This window comes from Nuphar pumila, chromosome 6, assembly GCF_984573655.1.
Source record: "Nuphar pumila chromosome 6, dmNupPumi1.hap1.1, whole genome shotgun sequence".
NCBI lineage: Eukaryota > Viridiplantae > Streptophyta > Magnoliopsida > Nymphaeales > Nymphaeaceae > Nuphar > Nuphar pumila.
This window is the reverse complement of record NC_143254.1, coordinates 24806021-24823344: the sequence shown is the minus strand read 5'-3', so window position 1 is coordinate 24823344 and position 17324 is coordinate 24806021. Positions and strand designations below refer to the sequence as shown.

General features: G+C 37.9%; 2 protein-coding genes across 3 annotated transcripts in view; one reads left to right on the top strand and one right to left on the bottom strand.

Moving 5' to 3' along the window:
* Nucleotides 1-1837, top strand: part of LOC149834392 (uncharacterized) — a 41583-nt gene extending 39746 nt beyond the window's left edge. Inside the window, exon 7 of the mRNA XM_090011380.1 lies at nt 1507-1837. Within this exon, the coding sequence (XP_089867506.1) occupies nt 1507-1578 (72 nt within the window). The 3' untranslated portion in view covers nt 1579-1837. The remainder of the gene's footprint in view (nt 1-1506) is intronic.
* Nucleotides 1838-3872: 2035 nt separating this feature from the next.
* On the bottom strand, nt 3873-11630 carry LOC149834391 (WPP domain-associated protein-like). Of its 2 annotated transcripts, none has more exons than XM_090010101.1 (6): nt 11464-11630; nt 7879-10384; nt 6676-6790; nt 4884-4985; nt 4655-4736; nt 3873-4545 (listed from the first exon to the last, which is right to left on the bottom strand). In XM_090010101.1, the coding sequence occupies exons 2-6, from the start codon at nt 10272-10274 to the stop codon at nt 4457-4459; spliced, it is 2784 nt and encodes a 927-aa protein (XP_089866227.1). In that variant the 5' UTR covers nt 10275-10384; nt 11464-11630; the 3' UTR covers nt 3873-4456. The 2 variants fall into 2 exon arrangements, with proteins under 2 accessions (XP_089866227.1, XP_089866228.1); XM_090010102.1 differs by having other exon boundaries at nt 7879-10293.
* Between the last annotated feature and the right edge of the window lie 5694 nt (nt 11631-17324).

The following is a 17324-nucleotide window of genomic DNA, read 5'->3' as shown; positions in this document are numbered from 1 at the left end:
CACTCGAACAAAGGCGGATCTCACGATCTCGAATCACCAACCGAGCTCTGATACCATGTGAAATTGTCTACGAAGAGACAATACATAAACAAGCATAAAAACCTTATAAAAGAAGTGCACGAAAGCACTCTCACAACACTTGAACAAAATACACAAAAAGTGTATAAATAATAAACATGCAATAATGCATGTATTTCAATATATAAAAGCAAATGCTTGAGACTCTCAAGCTTAGGAAATACAAGGGGGGAACACCCCTATTTATACAAATGTTAGAAGGTGCAAAGGGGGGGCTCCCAAAGGAGTCGTTGGGAGCCCCCAACGGTCACATTTGTGACCGTTGGGGGCCCCCAACGACTCTATTGGGGGACCCCAATGCACATAAAAGAAATAAAAAATAAAAAAGAAAAAAAAGAATTACAAAAGTAAAAAATAAAAAGAAAATTACAGCATATTCTAAAAGTGAATATGCGCAAAACAGGAAATGACAGAAATGCCCTTTCGGGTAAAAATATATAAATATATATATTTATATATATAGAGATATATGTACATATAATATATTATATGTAAATATATCTCTATGTATATAAATATATATATTTATATTTACAATGATTTTAGGAGCTACATTTTAACATGGACATGTTACGACTTTGTGTTTTTTGTGTAGAAAGTCACTGAAGATAACACTGCAAAATGAACAAAATAGGGGATGAAGAATCAATCTCTTTTCTTTGAAGATGTGATTTGTTCTCAACAAGTCTTGTAAAATTAAAAAACCATTGGATTTTGAGGCCCTTAAAGAATGTGATCCGAGTCAGACAATCTAAGACGTGTTTTTGACTAAACAAACCATATAGATCATATCCGTAGGGCTGATCCATAAAAAAACAAGAAAATGTGATGGAGCGGGGTGTTTCTACTAGAGGATATGGTACAGTCGAAGGTAGCCAATATTTTCCCATTTGTCTAATACATTGGTTTTAGGTGATTCATATATTTGCATTTCCTCTTTGCCCAGAAATTTGTTTCATGGTCTTCCTGTTATGTGAATTCTTCAAGATTACTTATTCATAGACTCTCTGGCTTGCTTTTTCCCTACTGTTTATTTATTTATCTATGTTTTTTTTTTAAATTTTGGAGGGGTTTCTTTTAACAATTTAAACTATAATCACAGTAGCAACTAACTTGCTTATGGACAGTCATAGTTTAAGGGTCCATACAAGTTTAGTCTCCTGCCAAATCCCTGTAATGGTGTGATCTGTCATGCTACTGATCTCAGGCTAAACAACAAAATTTTTGTTCGGACAACTCAACACCAACTCTTGCCAGTTTTCAGGCATTAATCATTCCATAGAAGGATGAATAGTTTGATCAACTAATCCCACTAACTTGTGAATTGGGTGTTTCTAAATTATATTGTAGTTAATTTCAGTTTTACTCATTGAATGTTCATTTCTCTTATGGCCAAGCATGACTTGTCTCTATTTTTCCAATGTGTAGGTTGAGCCTGCTGTTGGAGCTGCTCTGCTTGCTTGGAACTTCTTTCTAAAAGATTTGGACGGTAAGAGCTGACTAATAGTAGCTCTCCTTGTATAGTATGTTCATCTCAATCATTCAGGCTAAAAGAATTAGAATTTGGGGTAAAAGGATGGGAATTTCTTGTAACAGATGATGGTCATAAATTTATGATGATTGGATCACCCTCTACAAGGTGAGGGATTCTTTATATCTTGTTTACTAGGCATTGATCTTCAATTTGCTCTTAGTTAATGAATCGTTGTATAATACTTCGGGATGAAATATGGAAACTCTTGCCATTTCCTCGAGAAAACATTCTTGTTTAAGATGGCAAGAATTGGAAAAGTAGTGCAGACACGAGGGGTTTGATGTGTGCCGTCTCTGAAGACTGTCAGGTAAGGGCTATTCTCTTTACGAGATGAGCTGCTCGTAGCTTGGCTCGACAACGAGTGTTCAACTCGGCTAGTTATATAGTTTGCATATATTTTGTATTAGAGTGTAGACGGTTTGAAGACACCGACACGTACGCTAAAATTTTAATATTCTAAGTTTTATTTTGATAAAACATTCATTTTTAATATTAAAATATGAAAAAGTTAGTTTTTTATTGATTAAAAATTAAATAAAACGTGTCTTTATGTCCTATTTTTCAAAAAGATTTTGAACTTGCGAGTCTAATCCGTTTCACTTCTCTGTGACAGGTTGAAATATTTGGATTTCAGACTAAGTTTAGAGTTCAAATTCTATTGCTTACAGCTTTGAAACAATGCATTTATTTTTGTAAATGACCTGGTTTGAGCCTTGGTTCAGTAGGTTTAAGTTCAAATTTTATTAGACAAGTAGGACATTGCCCATACAATATAGGTGCCTACCTACCTACAAAAAGAAGTCTTAAAGGGTTTATACTTTGGAAGAGAAGCCTTTTTCCAGCCAAGATGATCAAGCATGCAGGAATACCTATGAAATGAAACTCCACTATTACAGAACCGAGCCCTGAGGAAGGCTCTTTCTATGGCGTGCTTCGCGGACTTGCTTTGAGGTTAACTTGATAAACAGGTGGATAGGAGCCTTAACGAGGTCTGAGCCTAAAGCCTACTGCATGCACTGGTTTCCAACAGGTAGGTCATTAGAAAACAACAAAACATTTTTTTTTTTATATTTACACGGATAAACCACCTCCAGGATCAGAGACTTAGCTGCGTTGGCTTTGTCTGCCCTACTTATGGTCACTGTCCTGACGGTGTAAAACTCTCCCAGGATCAGAAAACAACCAAACTTAAAACCCTCTCTTTTCCTAGTCATTTCTTGCCACCCAATGGACTCAAACAAAAAAAAACTTTTAGGTTTTCCTCAACCAAACGAGTTTAATCCAAGTTTTAGGCATTGTTTAGATGACGGGTAAAACATGTTTTTTGGCAAACCTAAACCTGGTTTGTGTACTTACCTGTTTGGAATCTGGATGACAGGAAATCCAAAAAGATTTTCTAACACCAAAAAACCTAAAAAAAAAATGAGGGCCAACCATTTTCCGGCGAGCCACCATCTGGGAAATGGCCAGCCTGGTGTTGCTCGGCACAGGTTGCCCCAAGCCAGCCATTTCCCAGCTGGTGGCTGGCCGAAAAATGGCTGACCCTCATTAATTATGAAAAAAAATAGTTGGCTATTTTCCGACAAGCCACTGGCCAGAAAATGGCAAGCTAGCCTTTTTTTTATTAACGAAAAAACAAAAAAGAATGGCTGGCAGCCATTTTTCGGACATCTACTAGCTAAAAAATGACCAACCAGCTACTTTTTCTTGTGGGAAACATAAAAAAAAACTTGACGTGAAAAATATAGTCGGCTGGCACTGCCCTCACCGGGTGGTACTAGTCCAGCCAATGGAAATAGCTGGACACAAGTTGGAGCGGGTGGGAGCAGCCATGGTTGTGGGGGTGAAAGAGGGAAAGGAGGGTGGGAATAGGGCTCAGTGGCATTTGCAAAACTTGGTGAAAACCCAGTTTTGCATCAAACCAGGTTGATTCAAAACCTGATTTGGTAGCATCCAAACAGCCACCAAGCTATGTTTTGTTGTTACAACCTGGGTTGGCACCCACAACCAGGTTTTCAACCTGGTTTTGAGTGTCATCCAAACAGCACCTTTGGCGTGTGCATCCAAACACCCTCCTAGAGATCCGGTGTTTTGGGTCTACCAATCATTCCTACTCGCCTCATTATAGTTACAAAGGCTTGAGTATTAACGCACAACCAGACGAGAGAGAGAGAGAGAGAGAGAGAGAGAGAGAGAGAGAGAAGAGAGAGAGAAGAGAGAGAGAGAGAGAGAGAGAGAGAGAGAGAGAGAGAGAGTCACAATGTCTTCCTCAATCTAAAATATAATCAATTGAACTCAGAAAATCGAAGTATATACACCGCAACTGGGAAACCAAAATCAAAATAATAACTAAAAGAATAAACTAAATATAACAGAACTTTATTGTTCATAGCTACATTTTCTTTCTTTAACCTAAAAATGCCAAATCTCTTATTTGAGGTTGAATGCTGCACACTTTTTCAACATAAAGACCAAAAAAAGAAAGTAAAATAGATCCAAAGGGCATGGTGGAAAAACAGGATGACTGTATATACCGGCAAACAAAAGATAAATCTCCAACCAACAGAACTTCACAGCCATCTAAAGATCATAATTCAGCAGAAACTGCTTATGGTACCATATGCAACAAACTCCTTGACCATCGCAACTTCAGTGTGGTGTTTCCCGTTTCCTCTAAACAAGGATGCGATGAGTTACTTCTCCCTTCTCCTAGATGCTAACTGGCAAGCCAAATTTTCTGGGACGCTGACAGGATGAAGAGCAACTAGATGCTAAGTTTGTAAGCCTGATCCTCCCACCGACACACCAACAAGCAAAACACCCTCTATATGCTAACACGGCGAATCAATAATCCTGATTGTCTGAAATGCATGGCCTTCCATCAAACATGGATCCGGGATTGGAAGTGGCCTCATTTGATGATGCATTCATCTCTGTGAGACCAATTCTAAAAATTCAATACGCAGGATGTGGAGAGTTTTAAAACTAGTGTTTTGAGCATCAAAACGCAACAGATCAGAAAAACGGTAAATCATTATGTACCATGTTGAGATACTAAAGAAGACTGGCTTGATGATTTTTCTCCACTCAATTCTAGTTTAACCAACTTCAGTATTTCCATAATCTGTCATAAGAATGCTACTTGAATGAATCAGGAATCCTAGATAATGCAACTTGATTTTTTCTTTTTCACCTTAAAAAAAGAGGCATTCCAAAAATGATCGGAAGTTTTACAAAATATAACACAAAGTGACGAGGGAAAAGCACTTACACCAGGGTAATACTTTAAAACTGGAGAGTAGTGATCGAGTGCAAAATATATCTTCTCAAGAAGATTTAATAAAGAATCAACTTCATCGCCCAAAAGATCAACCTGGATTCCAAAAGAAACTTGCATAAATAGTATGCTAAAAGTGTGGACATTCAAGAATTGAAAAGCATGAACTAATCTTGTTATTCCTTTCCAACTAGGAAGAAAAATAAAACCAGAATGTGAAGAATAAATTCATAAAATCAACAATCAATAGATGTTTGAAAACTGGGTACATTAGAGCCTGTAAAAGGACGGTGGGCGTAACTTTCCAAAGAAATTCATGTTACTTTTATTTCATAGCATCTTGAACTCGAAATATGGGGCAGAAATCGTCCAAACCCTGAAACCCCCAACTATACAACAAAATGATCACAGATGCACGCGTCCAACTTTTCAAATACTGGGCATGGGATAGGATACTTAACACCGTGATGTTGGGTAACCATCATACTGCCAGTAAACAATAGTGACTGCTTAATTCAGGATTCTCTGTCATCATCCAAAGATTATAAAAAAAATTCATGAAGATGAGCAATCTAACATTTGTGAATCATGCAACCACTAAGATCTCATGTATTTCCTCATTCCTTCAAACTGATTTAAACTCAACTGTATTTGTGAATCAAGCAACCACTGAGATATCATGTATTTCCTCATATTCCTTCAAACTGATTTAAACTCAACTGTAATGACCCTTTATCCATAAGATTTGAGAACCATACGAGTATAAGTTGCACTAAGATCATAACATGCAGGGAATCGTTTTAGCTAGAGAAGTGAACAGGGTGTGATGGTAATTAATAATAGGATCTAGCTACTTTGGGTTAAGTCAAATTAAAGTGTCACATGTTGAGAGGAACTAGACAGCAGTGGTGATGCATTTGCAAGGGAAACACTCGACCAATTTCTCATCCATGGCAATGAGTGACCAATGGAAATGCCAGAATGAAGCTATTGGATTTTTAGTAAATTAGAGTCCCACACACAAAGCTATTTGGATGTAAAATACTTATATGGCCGCTAACCATGAATTTGTGCACATACATGCAAACACATGCATCATAGTCACCAATATCAATCTCAGGAACATCTTGGTTAAGGCGATTCATCAGGATATTACAGGTTTTCTTATAAATCTTGGGAAGTTAGCATAAAAGAAAGAGAAAATACAAAAAGTAATACAAAAATTTAGATCAGAAATAATGTCTGAAAAAATGTAAAGAAAATTTTAAAAAGTTTTAAAATATGATTAATAAGAAAAAGAAATGACAGGAAAAATGTTCTGAAAATATTGTGATAATGTTATGATATTTTCCCTTCCTAATTGTTTTCCCATTGATAATTTTGCAATATTTTCAAAACAATAGGCAGTATCTGTGACCATGTGCGCATGTGCACACCTAAAAAGCCATTCACATGTACCATGCTACCTGAAAAGATGCTACAGACCATTTTTTTTCAAATCAACAACTTGATGGTGTGATTAACCACCAACTGCCATCAGATTCAGTTTGTTTTTTCTGGGATTATTTTGACTAGATGATATAAAAGGCAGAAATAAGCTAGCTTTGATCCTGTGAACAAACCAGAGTATGCAAATCCATGCTTGCGGATTAGAGAATTCTAGACACAACATGCAATAACTGAATCTAAAAATCATGCATATTCATTATTCAATCACTAAACAGACAACGAATGGAAAAGACACTAGGTAGCTTAAAAGAAGAAAAATAAGCAGATGCAATCTTACCTCCGCTTCAGCTTTTTGAAGATCAGAGAGTATATTTTTACACCACAATCCTCTTTTTCTTAGCAAGCTGCCATGTTGAATGAGTGGGCACAATGCATTATTCAACTTTTGGAATCTGCAAGGCAGACAGCATACATGGATTATATCATCAAGCTAAACCATATAATTATGTATGATATGCTACTAATCACATCGAATATTTGCAAATATGTGATACAAGATATGTCACAGGCCCTAAAAGCTTGAAAAAAATCAGTGATGCATATTCCAAGAATAATTCATAAGATGGTGGATGTAAATATTTCATCAAACATTATTTCCAAGAGACACCAAGAATCGAACTTTCATTCCTCAAGGCTAAAGAGTGCCACACCAGTAGTGCATAAGTGAGCAGAAAAGCACAGAAAAGTAAGCATTCTTTGATCATCTTTCAGTAACCTTCTCAAAACTTCTAGGGAGTTCATCGTGCTTATGTCATCATATCTTACTACATGAAGATAGCACAGATGTTACAAACATAATACAAACAACTATAAATTGATGGCATCACTAAACACTAGCTGGCATCACATAAGAATTATGCAAAATAAATCTAACCTACTTCTACTGAGAATACAAATAACGTTATCAGAACCAAAGACTTCTAATCTGTCACTACTTGCATAACAGTAATCACAGCATTACTTCATTAAGTATTCAACTGAACATTACACCTCTTACCAAATCTTCTTGGATTGACGGGAAAGTCAAATTAACTCTAGAGTAGAGCCATAGCAGTCACTCGTGCATGATCTTTTAGCCATTTAGCAACTGTTTGACTGTAATTACTTATCTGATAGATATTTTCATCATGAAAGAAAAAGACAGGACGATGCTTGACAAGTAAAACAGCAAATCCATTAATTCTGCCAGCAACAATTTGAATTTGCCTCTTGGAAGCAGCACCAAAGTAGCAAATCCAAGTTGCACACTAGAAAATAGTAAATTCATAACATGTCAGGGAGAAAAAAAAAGTCTAAGGAATCAGGATAGGGTAAGAAATACATATGTATGAAAGCAATGTCATTAGTTTAATATATTTCACACTGTAAAACCCAGTATTCTGTTTTGCAACTATATCCTAAAATTGGAAGTCATATGAAAAACTTGAAGGCGAAAAAAAGGCATGCAAAGGAATGACAAAGAAGCTGGTGAAAAGAATACCTCAAATTGTTTACTGAAATCGTATCAGCCACTCTATGTTCAAATTCCATCATTTCTTTTGAATAATCCATAATAAAATTGCAAACAACTTTCCATTGTTTCTTTTGTTCCCTTTCCTTTTCCAAAAACATAGAAACCCTCTGTTGCTTTCTTTTGACAACATCTTCAAGCACATTTCTCTGCTTATATGCTTCGTTCAAATCATTCAATGTCTTCGCCAATCTCTGTTCTAGCTCTTCAAGATCGATTTTGTATTTAGCCACCTGCTGCAAAGCTAACTCTAGCGATCTAACCCTTGCATCCAAATCATGGCTCTTATCCATAATTAATCTCTCTTGCTGAACTGTCTGACACCTTAACCTGTCAAGTTCTTGAGAAACTTTATCTAGATCTTCCTTTTGTCTAACCAAGGTAGATTTTGCTTCAAACTCCGACTTCTCCTTCTCTCCCAATGAAGCTGAAAGGGACATTATTTCATCCTTCAGATGCTCCTTCTCTTTGATCTCTGAACACACAGCTTGCTCTTTTTCTTCTGCTAATGATTCAAAATACCCTCTGAGTTTCCTTTCTTCAGAATACATTGTCATTGTGGACTCCATAATGGCCTCTGCATCCTTAATGGCTTCTTGCAAAATAACTTTGCAAAGTTCATGCATGATAATAGTTTCGAAATCAGAATCACTGATTTCGCAGTTGTGGCACAAAATGAACTCCATAAGCACTGTGGTGTATATCTCATCCCTGATGAACACTTCCATTTCACTTTCTTCCAGGTCAAATTTGAACTTCCTTATCTGCTTGAGCAGGTTTATTTCTGCTGAAGACTGTAGTGCTATTTTTTGCATTGCATCAGTAACCTGCAAAGAGAGGAACCTGATTTCCTTCTTTCTCTCATTAAGTACCATTTTCAGATTCTGGTTTTCCTTAACCATCTCATCCATTGCCCCATGGATTCTTTTGTAATCATCAAAAATCAAGGACAACTTGGAGTTCTGCTTGATTATGTCATCCAATTTTGCCATTACTTCTGAAACTCTCTTCTTCAGACCTTCAAAATCCTTATCTTTCCGTGTGTGGACTGAACCCTTGTCTTTAAGTAGTTCTCTCTTAAGCCGGAAACATTCTTCTGTCACTGCTTGTAATTGAGATTCATGATTTCTACTCATCTTGGTCATTTCAGTTTTGAAATGATTTATCAACTCCTCCCTATTCATATGCCTCAGGTGGGCAAACTCTGAAGTCTCACCAGAAACACCTTTACCACCTGCACTTTTGTCAGAAGAGACAATAGTGGCATTGTGCTCATGATGCCCTAATGATATATGGTTTCCCAAGACCTTACGTTGTACTCTTTTTGGGCCATTAGCACCTTCATCATGACTTTCATGGGACCCATGCAACAACGTGTGTCCTGATTCAGAACCAAAGAGAGATTGTAAGATATTGTCCAATTCTTGACGCAAATTTGAGATGGCATTCATTTGACTCAACCAAACATCATGCTGTGTGCTAATCACTTGTCCCTTCAGCAATTCTTCTTTAGAACGCTCTTGAAGATTCTCAATAAAACCTTGCATCACAATAGCATTGACTGCTTCCTGAAGCTCCCACATCCATTGGCATTCCAACGATGTAGATTTAGACAAGAAAAAGGCATTGTCTATCTGCTTATATACCTTCTCTAATGTGTCTTTTAGAGAACCAAACCCTTCCTCCATCTTAACAACTTTGTTGGAAATCTTACTCAACTTAGAACCTGCTTTTGCATAGAAAGTGTGTTTTCTGTCTGATGCAGATGCCTGCTCCGAATTTAAATCTGAATTCAGTTTACTAGCTATATTGCAGTTATTCAAATTGGAATCGTCAACTGAGTTACATGAAACAAGCATTCTTAAATCCTCCATTTCTCTTATAATCCTCTGCCATTGCTCCTCAGCCTTGACTCCCAAACTCCACAACAGCCCAACCTTTTCATCCTGACCAATATCTCTTATCAGACACAAATGCAACAACTCATTGGGCTGTCTATTACTAATGCTAGTAGTTGCCTTGAGAGACCCATTTTCAAGACCTCTAGCATGCAAACAATTCTCAAGCCTTAATACCTCCAACTCACGGCTCCTCAACTTCTCATGCAGATCGGCTATCTCTGTTTCCTTTGCCAAAACTGCTTCCTTTGCCTCTTCGCTGACAGGTTTGACAATGCCCTTAATGACAGATTCATTAACCATGCCAGAAACAGCCACCCCATCCAAAAGTTCATCAAAGAACAAATCTGTATATTCCAAATATCTCTTATAATGTTCAGAACCATCATCACCATTATCACTACTTCCAAAACTACAGTCTGACTGCACACACTTGCCGTTCTCCAATACCACACGTATTTTTTCCATGCTTCCCAACCTCACACCACTACCAAAAAGAACAAAAACAAGGTCAACTTAACACAAGAACCCAGAAGCCTGCAGTCAGAGTGCATGAACTGTATCGTTCACCATCAGACCTAAGATTTTGTCAAAAGTAAACAAAATTAATCAAGTTGAATACAAAAAAAACAACAAAGATTTAGAAATTTGAGATTTTACCGTTACCAAATTCACAAAAATAAGCAAATAGAGTTTAATATAGACATTATTGTTCACCATCAAACATAAGGTTCGGCCTTCCATACAATAAACAAAAATACTCAAGTTCAATTCCAAAAAACAACCAAGAAATCTGAGCATTTCCCAGTACTAAATTCATAAAATTAAGTAAAATAGAGTTTAATATTAGAATTAAAACAATCACTAGCAAGAACGAAAAACAAAGAATCCAACATGATCAAGGAAAACAAAAAATTTTCACACCAAATCCCAACAGATAAGAATGAATCGAAATAACCCATCAAAAGCAGAACTCAAAATTAACAAAAAAAAGAAAGAATTAAATCCACTAATAAAACCAATTAACAAAATAAAAATAAAAATTAAATCCACTAATAAAACCAAACATCGAAATTTCCGTAGCTCCAACACCACACTCAAAACGACAACCACAAAAACCTTAAAAAAAATAACGAGATCAAAGTCCGAATCAACTATAAAAGTTACCAAAAAACTCAAAACGCATTTACGACATTCAACACAAAAAAAGTGAAAAGAAACCCTTGATTCAGTAAATTCTCAATACAAAGCCTCTATAAGACCTAGGGCTTTGCGCGAACCAATTTCAAAAAATTAAAAACTCATAAATACAAAAAAAAAACCCAACAAACTCGCTTGAAAACTAAACGAGAAATTATAAAGTCTCAATTGACAAAAAAAACACGAACTAAAGAAGAAGAACAACAGAAAAAAAAGGAGTGGGGTGAAGGAAAAAAAAATGACATAGAGATTAGGGTTTCCGCGAACCAATTTCAAATTTTTTAAAAAGAACTCATAAATACAATAAAAAAACCAAAAAACTCTAATGAAAACTAAATGAGAAATTATCAAGTCTCGATTCCGAAAAAAAAAACGAACAAAAGGAAAAGAAGAAGAATAACAACAAAGAAGATGAAGAAGAGCGGGTGAAGGGACCAAAAGGAAAAAAAACACTCACATAGAGGTTAGGGTTTCCACAGAAGACACCAAACCACTGTGCTCCGAGGGACGCCGTTAAAATTAGACGATGGTGGTTTTGAATTTCCCACCATAGCCGTTGCTGAAACCTAGTCCCCTTTGTTTCCCGCCAGATTTCTCTCTGTTTCGCTCTCCCTGAATCTCGTGTGGCAGAGAAAAGCGAAGTGAGTGGGGAAAGCAAGAGAGCCTTTTTTATAATTTTTACGGCGCTCGCAGAAATTTCCTCTCTCTCTCTCCACTTTTGGGCGTCCTGGAGAAGGCAGAGCGGGAGAAGGAAAAAAAAAGACCACGAGAGAAAGTTACGGAATTGATCTCCACAAAAGATTCAATCACTAATCCGGGGTATCTGAAATGTCTATAATGGCCTCCATATTTTTGCACAAGTACAATGCAGTACCATCTGTCCCTTTGGGCGCGCAGAGCGGGAGTAAAATACCACTTGACGTGAATTTACTAAATTGGCCTCCTGAAATCGTTCAATCATTAATCTAGTTCCTTTCTAGTCTTACTTTCTCTTGACTTAGTGTGTGCACCAAATCTCCAAAAGCATCCATCCTCTAATTCATTGGACCAATATTTTATTAAACAATGTTTCACATGTACCATAAACAATAACTTCATTATTCATCACACATTATATGCTACCATCAATGATTGAACGATTAGGCGAAGGTTCCAATACATACTGCTTGTTACCACCAAGGTTGTTAAATGCGATGAGGCGAAGCGAGGCATTGAGCCTGCGCTTCGCCTCTGAGGCGTACCCCTCTACTCTCACAACATAAGATGATTTTAATATTTTTAATATATGTTTATTTTTTACACTTCTTCATTTTTTCCCTCCTAAGGTATGAGCCGATAAAATATTGAAGCTTACGGGTAACGTACACTTCAGGTACTAAGGCGTCTCACAACACTGGTTACTACACCCAATGCATCTTTTACTCAATGGAGCTCAACATTAAATTTGTCACATCCCAACAAGCTTGGTCTGTGACACCCCCTACCCAACATGCATTGTCCCCAAGATGGAGGGTGATCAGGTGCTTAATGCACAAATTTTGTGCAATCATATTGCACTTGATCTTTTCAATCTGTAACCCCAACTTGCCTTTCAAAAAAAAAATGATGCTAAATATGATTTGATCAATAAGAGTTTGAGATGGTTTAACTGGTCAAGTTCACATTATTTATGGTTTGACCTTCATTACATTTACTCAATCCTTGTATTTGCAACATATGCTTCTTATTCTTCTATATATATATTTGGAGGGATCACCCTCTCTAAACTAGTTAGAATTATGGTATTTATTATTCTTTAAGGGCATGCAGATCAGTTTTTTATTTGACTAGAAAATTTGGGCAAAATATAACCCATAAAATTAAGGCCCATTTTACAAACGGGTGTATTCAGTTGGATCCGGGTCAGAATTGAAAAAATAAACAAGTTTAAAACTGGGTTTGATAGACCCATCTGTATATATTTACAGGAAAACCAACTTACTGGATTTTCTTTGATTCAATGTCAGAGAGTGTCACATCATGCCCAAATCCATGGCTCTAGTATGTGTTCCTAGTCGGATCCACATCCTAAGTTGGTTACACTCAATGAAAGTCAAATCCAGTGTAGAGTCAACCTGGTTCCTACCTATTTATGTTCTCAGGTTCCGATCTAAATGGGGCTAATCCGCAGCTAGCATCCATAGAAAAAACAAAAGCTTATCTCACATAGGGCTGTCAATGGGTCGGGTTTGACTCATACTTGAACCGTACCAATCCTTATAGGGTCAGGGTTTGGTGTAGGGATGGCAGTGGACTGGGGGTAAACAGGGCCCTGCCCCGCCTTGTCCCGTTTTGACATGGGATGAAGGACATGAAACGGGGATGGAGGCGGAGATGAAGGTTAAAAAATGAAAACCCATGGGGGGATGGACTTGCCCCCAAACTTGGAGTGTCGTGCTTTCACGTGATTCACAGGGTTCAACAAGCAATCGATATTTCACGATCAAAGGTGTAGTACTGCTTGTAGTAGCGGTCCTTATATATCGTATTAACAATCGAAATATGATCGAAAGAAAAAATCTCTATTTGATGGGGCTTCTTCCTATACCTATGAATTCCATTGGACCCAGAAATGATACATTGGAAGAATCTTTTTGGTCTCCGAATATCAATAGGTTGATTGTTTCGCTTTACACTTTCCCCGCACACGAATTTGAATACGAGGTGAACACTCAAGGTTATTTTGGTCATCACAAAAATAATGTGACGCCTACGATTCTTTGATGTTAGAAAAGGAAAGTTGCCCAAAGCTCTCATTACCTTTTTGATGACTGATGAGTTCTAACATGAGTTAGCTCGCCTGTCATTTTTATTTCCCTGTTTGGATACTCCGTCCATAGAAATGGATATCAGAGGCACTGAAAATGTGTGTTTGGATGGGTGGAACTGGAATCCTATTTCATTATAAGTCCTCTTTTCCTATTTATGCTGTCAGGACAGTGATAGTAAGTACAACAGGCAAAGTCAATGCTATTAGGTCTCTGATTCTGGGACAGTTTCTCTGATTAAAAAAAACAAAAAGCCCAAGGTTCGAAACCAACTCCACAAAATCTCCAAGTTTGCCTAAATACACATGGAGCTTCTTGTGCGAGCAAACCTTGGTCCAAAATATGTATTTATAGACTATAAAAGTTGGGCCATCCACCCTTGTTTCTTAGCATTTGATTCTCCTGTTCCACCTACCTTTCCTTTCCTTTCCCATTAATTATTCCTTGTGGACCTTTTCTCTTTTCTTTATTTGTGCACTAGATAATGCAAACAAACTTTTTGATAATGTATGATTATGTTGAACGTTCCAATGTATTTAAAATCGGTTCACTAGGTTAATTGATTTCTTAAAAAATGGAAAAAAACCAAATTGATCTTGAATCAGACTGATAAAATAATATATATATTTTTATCATTTTTACATTGAAAACTTGTGGGGGTCTTAATCCAAACTCGGGTCGGGCCCGAGTCTGGTATAAAATTTTACAAATTATACCTGCTGGGTCAGTGTATTAATCGGACATTCGGGTCTGGATCCGATTCTTCTTCTTATTTGTCACCATACCCCGACCCTATAGGGTTTGGTCCAGGTAAACCCGACCCGTTGACACCCCTACCGCAGAGGCATATACACACGTAATAAGTCAGGAGTATAATCCCAGTTAAAATCTAACTCTAAACCAGTGTTGTGAGAGGCGTACACCTCAGTACCTGAAGCGTACGCCTCAGTGGCGAGGCGCACGCTCAAGGTACTGAGGCGTTGCTGTGATGCGCCCCTCATCAACCTCCGACCAGTTGTGACCACCGACCACCGGAGTTGCTGTGCTGCAGCTGTTGCTCAGTCTTCTCCGACCACCGGACGACCGACATATCCCTCGCTTCCGTACCAGCTGGGCGAGTGGTCCTTCTCTTACTGCCTCCCCTCCCACCTCTTCACTTCCATTCCAGTTGTGAGAGGCGTACGCCTCAGAGCGAAGCGCAGGCTCAACGCCTCGCTTCACCTCATCGCATTTAACAACCTTGCTCTAAACTCATGATACCAAAGAACAATCGATTAGAGACCTAGTCACTCTGGCTTTGTCTGCGGTACTTATAGTTGCTATCTTCGCAGCGTAAAACTCTTTGTGAGTTTGCCTTTTGCTCTCAAGGAGTTGCCATGCTTCGGCTTGTGCAAGGGGTGAAACACATTAGGTTCGAATCTAGACCACCTTCCTACTAGCCTAGGCCCCAACCCACTATATGCTAAACCCCTTTGGGTTACATCAGAATGCACAATTTGAAGTCAAACCATGGGCTGAGCAGAGTCACCAGTCATTGATAAGAAGAAGAAAAAGTGTTAACGTTGGCCTCAACATGGAAAAGCCATGTTGAGCGAATATTTGCGAGCAATCACACATGAGATGAGAGGTTGCTGCCTTTGGCAACAGACTGTCTACGCAAGTAAAACCAAACACCTCCCACTTGAGACAAACTCCATGTTTCTATGCCTCTCTAACGTGGGGCTCACTCATTTTGAAGTGGGAAATTTATTGCTACTAAATATAGTTTATATTTAACTGGCAAGGGTAGGTGGCAGTTTCAGTGGATTTTAACGCTCTTCGAATCCAACGTTCTTCTTCAATGATACAAGCAGGGATAAAGCTGGGCCATTGTTAATATATATATATATATATATATATATATATATATGATCTTGCCTTAAATCTTTGATCAGAGTAGGATCTGTTCCCAGGTACACCACTCCCTCTGTTGCAATTGTTCTTCTTTCCTGAAGCAGTTAGCTGTTATTATCTTTTCTTCACTGGATTTGGCAGCATATCCCACGCAACATCTTGGTTGGTAGATGGTGCGTACCACCAACAAACCAGAAACCCTAACACCAAAAATCTTTAGAGAGAGATGAAGATCTGGGAGGTTTGCCGCCTTCGCCCATCAGCAAAGTAAACAGGTCGGATTTGAGGTTTAGTTGGAGGAGATAGACATGATGTGTACGCCTTAGAAGCGAAGTGCGTTTCGACTTGAGGCGTGCGCTTCACATGAGTGAAGCATGCGTTTCAAGCCTGAAATGCCTCACCGCAATGCCTCAGTACCTTGAGCGTGCGCTTCGCTTCTGAGGCGTACGCCTCTCACAACACTGCGTGGGATTGTGAACCCCACCTGATGTCGGTCAATTGGAGGACGCTAGACAGTTTTTTTTTTTAAACCCTTTTTAACGTTAAATTAAGTGCTGAAATGTTGTTCAATATCTTCCTTTCATTTTTTATCCTTTTCCCTTTAACAAGGTAATCGCTTTACCGCTTTTAAGAAGGTAAAATTATCTTTTTAACTTTACCAAGGTTATTTGTTTATGCAAAGAAGCATAAAATTCAACCCTCCAAATTTTACAAAGGGATTCACCCCTCTCTCTTTCTCTCTCTCTCTCTACATATGATAAGATGCCATTGTGGACGTGGTAGATGCCAAAACTTCACAATTATAAAATATCGGTAAATTGTGGACCTGAATTAAAGGACACCTTGGACAAATCTCCAATATGAAAATCTTGTACCATGTCAATGGGATTAGAGTTTTAATCTACGTCACAGGGACACGCCATTTCGGCCTCATGTCCCTAGTGACACGACTGGACACACATGGACATTCTGATATGGACACTGACATGTACGCCTATTATTCTAATATTTTTAATTAACGTTTTTAGTATTATTTCATTAAAAATACATTTTTAAGAAATAAATATCACAAAAATAGTTCTTTATTGATTAAAAACAATAAAAAACCTCGTGTCCTATTTTTCAAAAAATAAATCGAACTGACGTAAGGTGTCCATGAAACTTTTGTGACAGGTTTTATTCTGCCATTTTTTTTTGAAAGGCCAAAAAAAAAAAAAGGAGACAAACACAAAAAAGAGAAAAGATGGGTTAAGGTATTGACAGTAGGGCCCAGGAGGGAACAATATGTCCAGATTTGTCCTCTTGGAGCCTTGGTCTCTAACTGGTATGAATCCAATCTAACTGCAGCTGTTACACAAGTTTTTTTTTTTTTATAATTTGAAAAAACATGATACATTTAGTTGGACTCACATCCTAAGTCAAATTAGCTACCCACATCCTAGTATAGCTCACCAGTTCTAGTCGTCAAGCCAGGTCTTAGACTGGTGGTACACATGCCAAGGTGATACACTCTATGTCCTAGAGATACTGCCATCATATGGGCATGGATCCAGATCCAGATCCAGGTGTTGGTCTAATTCAGGAGGTTCTTACGTGTTATGTATATCGAACTCAGCCT